Source organism: Hylobates moloch, unplaced genomic scaffold, assembly GCF_009828535.3.
Source record: "Hylobates moloch isolate HMO894 unplaced genomic scaffold, HMol_V3 SCAFFOLD_12, whole genome shotgun sequence".
Classification (NCBI taxonomy): domain Eukaryota; kingdom Metazoa; phylum Chordata; class Mammalia; order Primates; family Hylobatidae; genus Hylobates; species Hylobates moloch.
The window spans coordinates 38,867,114-38,881,006 of NW_026652287.1; the positions used below are offsets into that span (position 1 = coordinate 38,867,114).

Sequence of the window (13,893 nt, forward strand, 5' to 3'; positions counted from 1 at the left end):
AGTCCAAGGCCGGGAAGCCTGGAGTTGTCACTGCCTGCACTGGTTCCCACGGGGGACCAGGAGCTGAGCCCATGGTCCTCAGACGGGCAAGGTGTTTGATTTTAATGTAGTTACAGCTAAGGTTGATGAAGTGCACCGGTGTGAGCAGCTTAGCTATGGACGGTTTGGGGGTGCAGAAACCAAGACTTGGAGGTTCAACATGTCCAGGGTTGCACCGTCAGCACCGGTGCCCAGGCGGCCTGACTTCCGTGTTCATGGAACCCAGGGCTGGGCAGCCTAGGGGCAGCCGCTGTGCCCCCACCTCGGCCTCAGTGTGCACGCCCCTTCCTTCCCACCCAGGTGGTCAAGGTGAAGCCCCACAACAAGGACACCAGAATGAAATACCACGAGTGCAACAAGATCGTGAAGCAGAAGGCCTTTGAGCGGGCCATCGCGGGTGACGAGCACAAGCGCTCCGTGGTGGACTCGCTGGACATCCAGAGCATGAGTGAGTCAGGCCTGGATGCTCCACACTCCAGCCCAGAACATTCCACATGGGCCTTCTCCATTCCCTGGGGGTGGGGGTGGGCTCAGCCCCTTGTTCTGTCCCCAGGCTGCTGTCTGTCGCTCCTCTGCCTGCGTTCCAGGGCGCTCCATCCACAGCCCAAAGCTCCATTTCATGATTCCCAATGGGCGAGGTCAGGAGCTGCAACACCCCCCTGATATGGCTTGGCTGTGTCCCCACCCAGATCTCATCTTGAACTGTAACTCCCATAATTCCTACATGTTGTGGGAGAGACCTGGAGGGAGATAATTGAATCGTGGAGGCAGTTTCCCCCGTACTGTTCTCATGGTAGTGAGTAAGTCTCACGAGATCTGATGGTTTTATAAGGGGTTTCCCCTTTCGCTTGGTTCTCATTCTGTCTTGACTGCCGCCACGTGAGACGTGCCTTTCATCTTCTGCCTTGATTGTGAGGCCTCCCCAGCCACATGGAACTGTGAGTCCATTAAACCTCTTATTCTCTATAAATTACCCAGTCTCAGGTATGTCTTTATCAGCAGTGTGAAAATGGACTAATACACCTTCCCTATCCACCAGCATCACCCCTGCCCGGGCCCTTCTCCACGCTGGCTTCTTGGCCACTCTATCATCCTCTCCTCCCTCCCTCCCGGCAGTAGCCCCGTCCCCACAGGCTGTGTCTGGTTCACCTCTAGATGCTGAGAAGGTCCAGCCATTCATCCCACAGATGATTACTGAGCATCTCCTATGTGCCAGGCACTGTCCTAGGCACTGGGGGTACAGCTATGAACAAAGCCCTTCCTGTCCCCATGGAGCTGATATTCTGGGAGGCAGATAAGATGATGAACAAGTCATGAAATGAATAGTGCTGAGTACCATAAAACTGAATAGGGTAAAGTGGGGTGGGGGGCGGTGAAGGAAGAGAGGGAGGTCAGGAAGAGGCCTCTGGGCCAGACCTGACCAGAGAAGGGACTCTTCACTCGCTCCGTCCCTCTCTCAACCTGTGTGTCCAGAGCCAGGTCCACCTCATCCCTGGGAGCGAGACCCCCTTCCCCTTCACAGTGGCCATGGTCGCTGACTCTCATATCTCCCCTGTTCACACCCCAGCCATCAAGGTTGAGTACAGAGGACCCAAGCTTGAGGATGACAAAGTGACAGTCACCTTCATGAAGGGGCTCATGCAGTGATACAACGACCAGAAGAAACTGCACCGGAAATGCGCCTACCAGGTAATGCACCTGTCAGGTACCGGGCACCCGGGAACCATGGGATGGCCTCACAGCACTGCCAGCCGCGGGCACTGAGCAAAATGACAGGAGAAGGGCGGCCACCACAGCCAACACCAAACAAGAGTCGTGGTCATTATGGATTGGCAGTAATCCCTCCCAATATTCAGATACAATAGACTATCTCTACAATAAAGCCACCAATCTTGGCTCATTTGTTCAGAAGATAGCACCCTGTTAGAGAAATCCAAGAAGCACCAACCCTCTCACTACACATGACACTGATTTCCTTTGGTGGACAGAGCTCCAATTCCAATTGGTGTCTCTGACTTAGAAAAGGCTATTATGGGCCAGGCACAGTGGCTGACACCTGTAATCCCAGCACTTTGGGAGGCCAAGGTGGGTGGATCACTTGAGGTAAGGAGTTCAAGGCCAGCCTGGCCAACATGGTGAAACTTCATCTCTACTAAAAATACTAAAATTAGCCAGGTATGATGGTGCATACCTGTAGTCCTAGCTACTCAGGAGGCTGAGGCAGGAGAATTACTTGAACCCAGGAAGGGGAGGTTGCAGTGGTCCAAGATCATGCCACTGCACTCCTGCACTCCAGCCTGGGCAAGAGAGCAAGACTCCACATCAAAAAATAAAAACAAAAACAAAAACAGAAAAAGAAGGAAGGAAGGAAGGAAGGAAGGAAGGAAGGAAGGAAGGAAGGAAGGAAGGAAGGAAGGGGCTATTATAAATGCTCTAAAACTTTAGAAAAAAACTTCAGTGACACTGTTAATGTCCTCTGAGTCTTACAAACTGAGGTTTCTAGCCTTGCTTCAATAATTTCACAAAATGAATGAGTCTGAGCTACTCTAAATGCCCAACAAGGAGGTGTAATGAATGAAGCTGTCGTTTCTGTGTTAATATATCAAGAATTTTTGCCCACACTTCAGAGGATTTTAAAGAACAGATGTAAATCTTATCAGATAGGTGATACTTTTTCCATTTATTTATTTAGTTGGTTACATCTTGGCTCCTGGGAATCTCTCCTCTCGTGAATTTTCCAATCCTTGGCTATATGATTCTCCTCCTAGTGATGATATTAACCTCCTTGGGAGTTGCATCCTCTCAAGGGTTTCCAATGCCTCTCAACAGCCACTCATGCAACCAATGACGCCCATCTGCATTAGACAACTTGGAGAACCTAAGGACTCTATCACACATGTCTAAGATGACTATGCAACTATCAAAAATGACTATACACCCATCTGTCCCAGCCAATAGTGCTCCCCGAAAGTAATGCTATACGATTTCATTACCCCCTCAGCTTGCTATATCAAAAGGGGAAAGTTGTTAGAATAAAATTGGGGGTGCCAGGCGCAGTGGCTCACACCTGTAATCTCAACACTTTGGGAGGCCAAATTGGGAGGATCCTTGAGCCCAGGAGTTTGAGACCAGCCTGGGCAACATGGCAAGACTCCATTTCTACAAAAGTAAAAAAAAAAAAATTAGCTGCACAAAGTGGTGCATGCCTATGGTCCCAGCTACTTGGGAGGCTGAGGCAACAGGATCACCTGAGCACAGGAGATTGAAGCTGCACATGGGTTCAAGCGATTCTCTTGCCTCAGCCTCCCGAGTAGCTGGGAGTACAGACGTGGGCCACCACGTCTGGCTAATTTTTGTATTTTTAGTAAAGATGGGGTTTCACCATGTTGGCCAGGGTGGTCTCGAACTCCTAACTTCAGGTGATCCGTCCACCTCAGCCTCCCAAAGTGCTGGGATTACTCGCGTGAGCCACCGTGCCTGGCCCTTCAAGGTCTATTTTATCTCCTTCTATGTCTATATCCACAGTAATATCTATGTCTACATTGATGTTTATGTCTATATCCATGTCTACACCCACAGCTCTATCCTAATCTATACCTACACCATAGGGTCAGCTATATCTTTATTGGTAGCTTATCCTCTATCTGCAGCTATATCCACATCTCCATCTACATTCAGATCAGTCTCCCTCTCTCTGTCTATGTCTGTGTTCATTTTCTAGAGCTGCTGTCATAAATTCTCACAAACTTGGTGGCTAAAAATAACACACGCTTATTTTCTCACAGTTCCGGAGGCCAGATGTTCAAAACAAAGATGCCAGCATGGCCTTGTTGGCTCTGAAGGTTCTAGGGGAGAATCCTTTCTTGCCTCCTCCAGCTTCCGGGGGCTCTTGATGTCTCTTGGCTCCAGTCTCTGGCCTTCTCTTCTTCTCTGTGTCTTTTCTTTTGCTATGTCTTTTTTTGGAGGGGGCGGGACAGGGACAGAGTCTCGCTCCATCATCCAGGCTGGAGTGCAGTGGCTGGCGCGATCTCGGCTCACTGCAACCTCTGCCTCCCGGGTTTAAGCGATTCTCCCACCTCTGCGTCCCAAGTAGCTGGAATTACAAGTACCTGCCACCATGCCTGGCTAATTTTTGTATTTTTAGTAGAGACGGTTTTCACCATGTTGGCCAAGGCTGGTCCTCAACCCCTGATCTCAAGTGATCTGCCCACCTCAGCCTCCCAAAGTGCTGGGATTACAGACATGAGCCACCGTGCCCAGCCGGGTTTCACTCACTTCTGTAGATTCTTGGTCTAACCAACAAGTTTCCCACAATTTATTACATTATTAAAAAAAAATCTTTATCATCATAAAAATAATACATGTCTGGTATTATTTTTCTATAATATTCTAGGCATTATTATATAATATTCTAGGTGGTATTATTATTCTAGGCATATTGTTAAACACAGAAAGAAAGACACGGAGGTCAGCAGCCTTCAAAGATGGCTTCCAACAATTCCTCCCTTCCCTACAGGCATCACTCCTCCTATCACCAGGGGCGTCTACTTCCCCTCCCCTTCATTCTGGGCAGGCCTCGTGACTTGTTTTGACCAATAGAATGTAGGAGAGTGATGTGTCAATTTCAAGCCTAGGCCTTAAGAGGCCAGGCGACTCCCATACTTGCTTACTTGCATGCCAGCCACCATTTTGCAAGGAAGCTAAAGGTAGGTTACAAAATAGTGAAAGCCCAGGTGAATGCAGAGAGGCCGTGTGGGGGAGAATCAGCCCATTACCAGCTGACATTAGCCACACAAGTGACCGAGGGAGAGACCAGCAGCAGAACCATGCAGTCAACCCTCTGAATCCTAGTAAGTCATTGTTTGAAGCCACTAAACTTTAGCGGGTTGTGAACAGCAATATATGGCTGAAGCAGACACCCCTCCCTTAAGCCCCCAGCCCAGAGAGGAACCCTGCTAACCTTTTGATGCAGGTCCTACCAGATTTGTTTTTTCCTGTGCTTATACATATAATAAAAAAAAATCCACAAAATAGACATCTTGGCTTATTTTTACATTTAAGGAAAGCTGTTCAGAATGATTTTATTAATAGTACAGCTGCAGCAGGAAGAGGAAATAATAGCAAAATTTGCCTCTTAACTATCAAGAGTCGTGCTGAGCTCTTCATAGCTATGAAAATCAAAGACCCAAATTTACAAACTTTGCACATTTGTGCTGAGTTACTTTAGTACTTTGTCTACAAGTCTCCACAGGCCCAGTGGGGAGGAACAGTTATTTCTTAAGCACCTTCCAAACTTTTTTGAGCCAGAAAAAAGTATCGGTTTCAAAATACAGAAGAAACTGGCAAAATCACAGTTAACTAATGCATCATTAAGTATTTCATAGTAAATCAAGTCAAGTAATTGTTGAATATTTCTATCATGTCTTTTTTTTTTTTTTTTTTTTGAGTCAAGGTCTTGCTCTATCACCCATGCTGGAGTGCAGTGGTGCAATCACAGCTCACTGCAGTGTCAACCTTGTGGGCCCAGGTGACCCTCCCACCTCAGCATCCCAAGTAGCTGTGACCGAAGGCATACACCACCACACCCGGCTAATTTTTTAATTTTTATAGAGATGGGTCTCCCTATGTTGCCCAGGCTGATTTCAAACTCTTGGCCTCAAGCAGTCCTCCCACCTTGGCCTGGGATTACAGGCGTGAGCCACCATGCCCAGCCTCCATGTCTTTACATTTGAGAACAATTTGTAGGTTAGCTTTGTCTTTGTTTTTTTAGAGGTGGGGGTCTTGCTGTGTAGCCCAGGCTGGACTCAAGCTACAGGGCTCAAGGCATTCTTCATCTCAGCCTCTTGAGTAGCTTTGACTACAGTCATGTGCCACTGTGCCCAGCTACCTTTGTCCTGGTTCCTGGGAATTCTCTAGAAGGCAGAATGAGTACAAAGAAAACATAGGCAAGTTTCTGTTAAAGAGTTACCTGTGGCCACAGTTCCTCTGGAAGTTTAACATAGAGTTCCCATGTACTATGCTATCGCCATCCCCAAATTCGTATGTTGAAGTCTTAACCCCCAGCACCTCTGAATGTGACTGTATTTGGAGATGGGGGTCTTTAAAGAGGTAATTAAGGTAAAATGAGGCCGGGTGCATTGGTGACTCACAGCTGTAATCCCAGCACTTTGGGAAGCCGAGGCGGGCAGATACCTGAGGTCAGGAGTTCGAGACCAGCCTGCCCAACATGGTGAAACCCTATCTCTACTAAAAATACAAAATTTGCCTGGCATGGCGGCGCATGCCTGTGATCCCAGCTCCTCGGGAGGCTGAGGCAGGAGAATTGCTTGAACTTGGGAGGCGGAGGTTGCAGTGAGCCGAGATCATGCCATTGCACTCCAGCCTGGGCAACAAGAGCGAAACTTCGGCTCAAAAAAAAAAAAAAAAAAGTAAAATGAGGTCCCATGGGTGGGCCCTTAATCCAACCTGACTGGTGTCCTTATGAGAAAAGGAGACCAAGACACAGCCCCATGCAGAGGGAAGACCATGTGAGGACACAGGGAGAAGACAGCCATCTGCACAGCCAAGGAGAGAGGCCTCAGCAGACACCAACCTAGCCAACACATTGATTTTGGACTTCTGGCCTCCAGAATTGTGAAAAAGTTAATTTCTGTCATTGAAGCCACCCATTCTGTGATAGTTTGTTACAGCATTCCTCAGCACGTAGAATACGATGCCGTTTGTATGGCAGACGGTCTCATTGTACACATGCGTGTTCATGTGTGACTATCCCTGTGGGGCGCAGAGATGGCTGGGGGAGTTCCCTGCTGCCCTGCTGAAAAGGTGGAGCCTGCCCCGCCCTCCCCAACTCTTCTTGACCTTGGCTTAATCACTGTGGTCTTTATAAGCTTTGCCTGCCAGTTCCCTCTGAGACTTCATTTCCTCCCAGGACTGGGTCCTGTGCTCCCGTCTCGCTTTAAACTAAGTAAGAACATTTATAGAAAATGCAAGGCCTGGCCAGGCGCAGTGGCTCACGCCTGTAATCCCAGCACTTTGGGAGGCCGAGGCGGGCAGATCACGAGGTCAGGAGTTCAAGACCAGCCTGGCCAACATGATGAAACCCCATCTCTACTAAAGACACAAAAAAAATTAGCTGGGCGTGGTCATGTGCTCCTGTAATCCCAGCTACTGGGGAGGCTGGGGCAGGAGAATTGCTTGAACCCGGGAGGCAGAGGTTGCAGTGAGCCGAGATCGTGCCATTGCACTCCAGCCTGGGCAACAGGGCGAGACTCCATCTCAAAAAAAAAAAGAAAAGAAAATACAAGGCCCCAGGATAGAGGACTTCAAACTTTGTTTTGGTGCCACCGAAAGTGTTTTTGAAAACTGTCTTCTCCTCATATCAAATATTTTCATCACATAAATTGAAAAAAGTTTATTATTATTATTATTTTTGAGATGGAGTCTTGCTCTGTCACTCAGGCTAGAGTGCAGTGGCGCAGTCTTGGCTCACTGCAACCTCCGCCTCCCAGGTTCAAACAATTCTGCCTCAGCCTCATGAGTAGCTGGGATTACAGGCGCCTGCCACCACACCTGGGTTTCACCATGTTGGCCAGGCTGGTCTCAAACTCCTGACCTAAAGTGATCCGCCTGCCTTGCCTCCCAAAGAGCTGGGATTACAGGCCAAGCCACTGCACCCGGCCACGGCTACTATGTTCTTAGGACAGAAATACTTGGGTTGTTTATACCTCACCGGATGAGGAGTTGAACAGTTCGGTATTTATTTGGGGGTGCTATGGAAAAATGATGGCTGGTGCATTGAGCAAGTTCAGGCGTGGTGGTACACGCCTGTAATCCCAGCTACTTAGGAGGCCGAGTCAGGAGAATTGCTTGAACCCGAGAGGCGGAGGTTGCAGTAAGCCAAGATCACACCACTGCCCTCCAGCCTGGGTGACAGAGTGAGACTCCACCTCAAAATAAATAAATAAAGAAAAGAAAAGAAAATCCTATTTTCTGAAACCATAACCATGAATTTGGGAACTGAATTTAATCCTCCTTGAGTTAAAAATAATGAACATTGTTGCTGCCATCTCTGGATTACAAAAGTGCCCATCTCATAGCTGAGCCCTTGGCTGATGCTCTCGTGGCGTCCCGGGGGCAGAGATGGTTGTGTCCATTCCAGAGAAACACAGATTTAGACTCTTCGGGTCTTTTCTCTGCCAGCTGTTGCCACAGGGCACACTGTGGGGCATGGTATCCAAGACGATTGCTATCAGTTCTCCTCCCCTATGAGCCCACTACCTTTCCCATCAAGAGATGGGGTCTGTTTCTCCTCAGCTTGAATCTGGGCTAGCCTTACCGACTTGGTTGGACCAATAGAATCCAGCACAAATGATGTGATACAAGTTCCAGGTGTAGCCCTTAAGAGACATGGCAGGATTCACTGCCTCCCTCTTAGAAGCCAGCCACCATTGTTAAAAACTTCAGCTGAATTAAATTTAAAGTTTAATTGAACAATGAACGATTTGTGAATCGGGCAGCCCCCAGAGTCACAGCAGATTCAGAGAGACTCCAGTGATGCCTCCTGGTCAGAACAAATTTATAGATAAAAAAGGGAAGTGGCTGGGCTCAGTGGCTCGCGCCTGTAATCACAGCATTTTGGAAGGCCGAGGCGGGCGAATCACAAGGTCAAGAGATGGAGACCTTCCTGGCCAACGTGGTGAAACTCCATCTCTACTAAAAATACAAAAATTAGCTGGGCCTGGTGGTGCACGCCTGTAGTCCCAGCTACTCAGGAGGCTGAGGCAGGAGAATCCTTGAACCCAGGAGGCGGAGGTTGTTGCAGTGAGCTGAGATCGCGCCACTGCTCTACAGCCTGGTGACAGCGCGAGACTCCATTGCCAAAAAAAAAAAAAAAACCACACACACACACGAAAAACGGGAAATGGCATACAAAAATCAGCAGTGAGGTACAGAAACAGCAGGACTGGTTACATCTTGGTGTTTGCCTTATTTGAACACAGTTTGAATTAGGGTTTCGATCTTGTCTGCCTATTAAGCTAGGTTATAGCTTGTCCACAAGGACTCAAAAATAGGAGTATAGAATCCTTCTCAGGCCATATTTAGTTTGCTTTAACACCATGTAAGAAGCCTGACCCCTGTGATCCTGCCATGGTATGAGGAAGCCCAAGCCAGCCATGTGGACAGGCTGTGTGAAGAAAGAGATGCCAGACAGTCCCCAGCCATTAGAATCATCCCATCTGAGGTGCCAGACATCTAAGTGAAGGAACCATCTTGGACATCCCTACCCTAATGGAAGTCCATCAAGCAGAAGAATCAGCCAGCCGAACCCAGTCCTGATTGCAAAATCAAGAGAAAAAATATACTGCCACTGCTTTAACCCACAAAGTTTTGGGGATGGCATGTTTTATTGCAATAGATAACATCCACTCGAAAACTCAAAACCTCCCATGGCTCCCATCTGACCCACAGCAAAACCCAACGTTTTTATCAGAGCAGTAGGGCCCTGAATGCCTCCCATTCCTGCATTGCTCTTTTGACTCTCCAATGGGCCAAGCTCCTCTAAGGGCCTTGGTACTTATTGCACACTGTACCTTGTCTCCCCATGTCTTGCCCCTCAGTTCCTTCTGCTCTCTGCTCCTGTGTCACCTTCTCACTGAGATCCTCTTTGAGCACCCCTGCACCCACTCCCCACTTACACTGTTTTAATATTACCTTGGTACTTACACTTGACATGCTATGTATTTTATTTCTTCAAATTATATATATTATATATATTATATATATAGAGAGAGAGAGAGAGAGAGAGAGAGACAGAGAGAGACAGAGCCCTGCTCTGTCCCCAGGGTTGGAGTGCACTGGTGCAATCTTGGCTCACTGTAGCCTTGACCTCCTCGGCTCAAGCTATTCTCCCACCTCAGCCTCCTGAGTAGATGGGGCTATAGGTGTGTGCCACCAGGCCCAGCTAATTTTTGTATTTTTTAGTAGAGATGGGGTTTCACCATGTCACCTAGGCTGTTTCGAACTCCTGGGCTCAAGTGATTTGCCCACCTTGGGCTCGCAAAGTGCTGTGATTATAGGCATGAGTCACTGTGCCCAGCCACTATATATATATATATATATGTGTGTGTGTATATATATATATGTATATATATTTTATCACTTATCCATGTCACCTGTGACATCACTTCCATGAGGGCAGGGATTTTTGTGTTTTGTTTGATGCTATGTCCCCAGTACCTAGAACATGGTTTGGCACACAGTAGGTGCTCAATAAGCATTTGTCCCTGCAGTAACTAAACTTGGTCTCCTCTCCCTAATACTCAGACCCCCATGGTGCCAGCCCCCACCCTCTCGGTACCCAATATCATTTTTTTTTTTTTGAGATGGAGTCTTGCTCCGTGGCCAGGGTGGAGTGCAGTGGCACGATCTCAGTTCACTGCAACCTCCGCCTCCCAGGTTCAAGCAATTCTCCTGCCTCAGCCTCCCGAGTTGCTGGGATTACAGGCTCCCACCACCACACCCGCTAATTTTCGTATTTTTAGTAGAGATGGGGTTTCACTATGTTGGCCAAGTTGGTCTCGAACTCCTGACCTCAGACGATCCAACTGCCTTGGCCTCCCAAAGTGCTGGGATTACAGGTGTGAGCCACCACACCCGGCCCAGTATCATCTTTTTAAACAATTTTAGTACAGGCTGGGCACGGTGGCTCATGCCTGTAATCCCAGCACTTTGGGAGGCTGAGGTGGACGGATCACGAGGTCAGGAGATCAAGACCATCCTGGCTAACACGGTGAAACCCCGTCTCTACTAAAAATACAAAAAATTAGCTGGGCATGGTGGCGGGCGCCTGTAGTCCCAGCTACTTGGGAGGCTGAGGCAGGAGAATGGCGTGAACCCGGGAGGCAGAGCTTGCAGTGAGCTGAGATCATGCCACTGCACTCCAGCCCGGGCGACAGAGTGAGACTCCATCTCAAAAAAAAAAAAAAATGCAGAACACCCCATCATCCCAAAAAGTTCCTGCATGTTCCTTTCCAGCCAGTCCCTGAACTCCAGAGGCAAGCACTGCTCTGATTTTTTTCCACCATAGGTTATAGTTTTGCCTGTCCTAGAACGTCATATAAATGGAATCATAAAAAGATGTACACTTTTAGCTGAGCGCGGTGGCTCACACCTGTAATCTCAGTGCTTTGGGAGGCCGAGGCGGGTGGATCACCTGAGGTTGGGAGTTCAAGACCAGCCTGACCAACATGGACAAACCCCGCCTCTACTAAAAATACAAAATTAGCCAGGCATGGAGGTGCATGCTTGTAATCCCAGCTACTCGGGAGGCTGAGGCAGGAGAATTACTTGAACCCAGGAGGCAGAGGTCGCAGTGAGCCGAGATTGTGCCATTGCACTCCCGCCTGGGCCAACAAGAGCGAAACTCCATCTCAAAAAAAAAAAAAAAAAGATACACGCTTTTGTGTCTTGTTTCTTCACTCATGAAGCCATCTTGAACTTAAACCAGGGTCTTTTTCCAAGGAAAAGCTTATTCTGGCATCGGCCATCTCTTGATTAATTCCTTCCTTCTCAGGCCAGTGTCCCAAGGGTCCAGTTACGCAAACTATTTTAAAAACTAAAGACATTTTTATGTGGTCCCCTGGGATACTCTGGTCTTTGGAGACCTCTTCATTCCTTGTCTTAAAGCAGACCCTGGTCAACTTGGGTCACTAGCTGTTTCCTCCCAGGAGTGGGTTCTTTTTTTTTTTTTTTTTGATGGAGCTTCCCTCTTGTCGTCCAGGCTGGAGTACAGCAGTGGCATGATCTTGGCTCACTACAATCTCTGCCTTCTGGGTTCGAGTGATTCTCCTGCCTCAGCCTTCTGAGTAGTTGGGATTACAGGTGCCCACGCCATGCCCAGCTAATTTTTGTATTTTTACTAAAAACGGGGTTTTACCATGTTTGCCAGGCTGGTCTCAAACTCATGACCTCAAGTGATCCACCCTCTTCAGCCTCCCAAAGTGCTGGGATTACAGGCGTGAGCTGCCGTGCCTGGCCCCAGGAGCGGGTTTTATCCCTTGGGACCCTGACTTTTGTTTCTCACGACCCCTCCGGCCCCCCAGAGCCATTACTCCTCCTACAGCACCTCATATGGCTCCTCCTTGGTGCATGTCACATCTTACTGAATGCCTGTTTTTACTGTTTTTCATTTGTGTGTGTGTGTGTGTGTGTGTGTGTGTGTGTATGTGTGTGCGTTTTGAGACAGAGTTTCATGATGAGGCTTGACTAAGGTTGAATTCAATATTTCATGGTCTGCTCTAGTGTGAATGGAATCACTGATACACTTCATCCTGTATCTTGCTTTCTTCTCTGCAACAATAGAATGTGGCCACTTGCCAGGAAATACATTGGGACCCAGCTCACTGTTTTTCATCATCACATGAAAATCCACAGAAAGGCTGTGAAGTAATTTATTCACTCTTTTCATCATTATGAATTAGACAGTAGTTATTAGTGGTTCATATCTGATCTCCCTATGATGTCAGCCAGGCCCTGGTCTGATGTGGTCACAGTCATACCCCACACATGTAGGTTCTTTGTGTTTGCTAAATGATTAAATGAACAAATGAATGAATGAGTGCTGAGGAGGGATGGTGCTGCTGAAAGTCTGCCTAGTATCACTGTTAGAATCAGAGGTTTGGAGCCAGGCACGGTGGTTCACGCCTGTAATCCCAGCACTTTGGGAGGCTAAAGCGGGCAGATTATGAGGTCAAGAGATTGAGACCATCCTGGCCGACATGGTGAAACCCTGTCTCTACTAAAAATACAAAAGTTAGCTGGACGTGGTGGCAGGTGCCTGTAATCCCAGCTACTTGGGAGGCTGAGGCAGGAGAATCACTTGAACCCAGGAGGCAGAGGTTGCAGTAAGCTGAGATTGCGTGACTGCGCCCCAGCCTGGCGACAGAGCAAGACTCCATCTCAAAAAAAAAAAAAAAAAGAATCAGAGGTTTGGAATCACAGAGGCCTGAGGTCAAATTGATGTCTCACCACTTCCCAGTTGTAAAAGACCTTCCAGCCTGCATGTGTGTGCACACACACAGCCTCAGATTTCTCATCTGGCAAATAGAGATAATAATGGGGCTGGCTTTACATGACTGTGGTGAAGATTAAATGAAGCAATGTATTAAAGGCTATTCTAGCCAATGTCTGGCATAAGATGATCCCCTGACATGGTGTGTGTGATGTTGTAATTCCTCCTTTCCTTTCTTCCTCCATCTGTTCAATACAAGATTTACTGAGCACCATGCTATACTATCCTCTTTATAGTATGGAAGTGTTATTCACATTTAACAATGTATTATTGGAGCAACAGAGAGCTAAAATACCTTTAGGAATTGCACTGGGCTCTGTTAAAAAAAAAGTCAACAATTGGCTGGGCGCGGTGGCTCACGCCTGTAATCCCAGCACTTTGGGAGGCCGAGGTGGGCGGATCACGAGGTCAGGAGATTGAGACCATCCTGGCTAACACAGTGAAACTCCATCTCTACTAAAAATACAAAAAATTAGCCGGGCATGGCAGCGTGCACCTGTGGTCCCAGCTACTGGGGAGGCTGAGGCAGGAGAATGGCGTAAACCTGGGAGGCGGAGCTTGTAGTGAGCCGAGATCGCACCACTGCACTCCAGCCTGGGGGACAGGGCAAGACTCTGCCTCAAAAAAAAAAAAAAAAAAAAAAGTCAGCAGTTGTGGTGGTAAAAGCACAAACAGCAATGAGAAAATGGGCAAAACGGCCGGGCGCGGTGGCTCAAGCCTGTAATCCCAGCACTTTGGGAGGCCGAGGCGGGTGGATCACGAGGTCAGGAGATCGAGACCATCCT

General features: G+C 48.1%; 1 protein-coding gene across 1 annotated transcript in view; it reads left to right on the plus strand.

Annotated features, from left to right (window-relative positions):
* Window positions 1–13,893, plus strand: part of LOC116478311 (uncharacterized) — a gene marked incomplete at its 5' end in the record, with an annotated part of 109,677 nt that overhangs the window by 70,385 nt on the left and 25,399 nt on the right. The window contains 2 exons of the mRNA XM_058425746.1: window positions 340–487; window positions 1,607–1,728. Of these exons, the coding sequence (XP_058281729.1) occupies window positions 340–487; window positions 1,607–1,686 (228 nt within the window). The remainder of the gene's footprint in view (window positions 1–339; window positions 488–1,606; window positions 1,729–13,893) is intronic.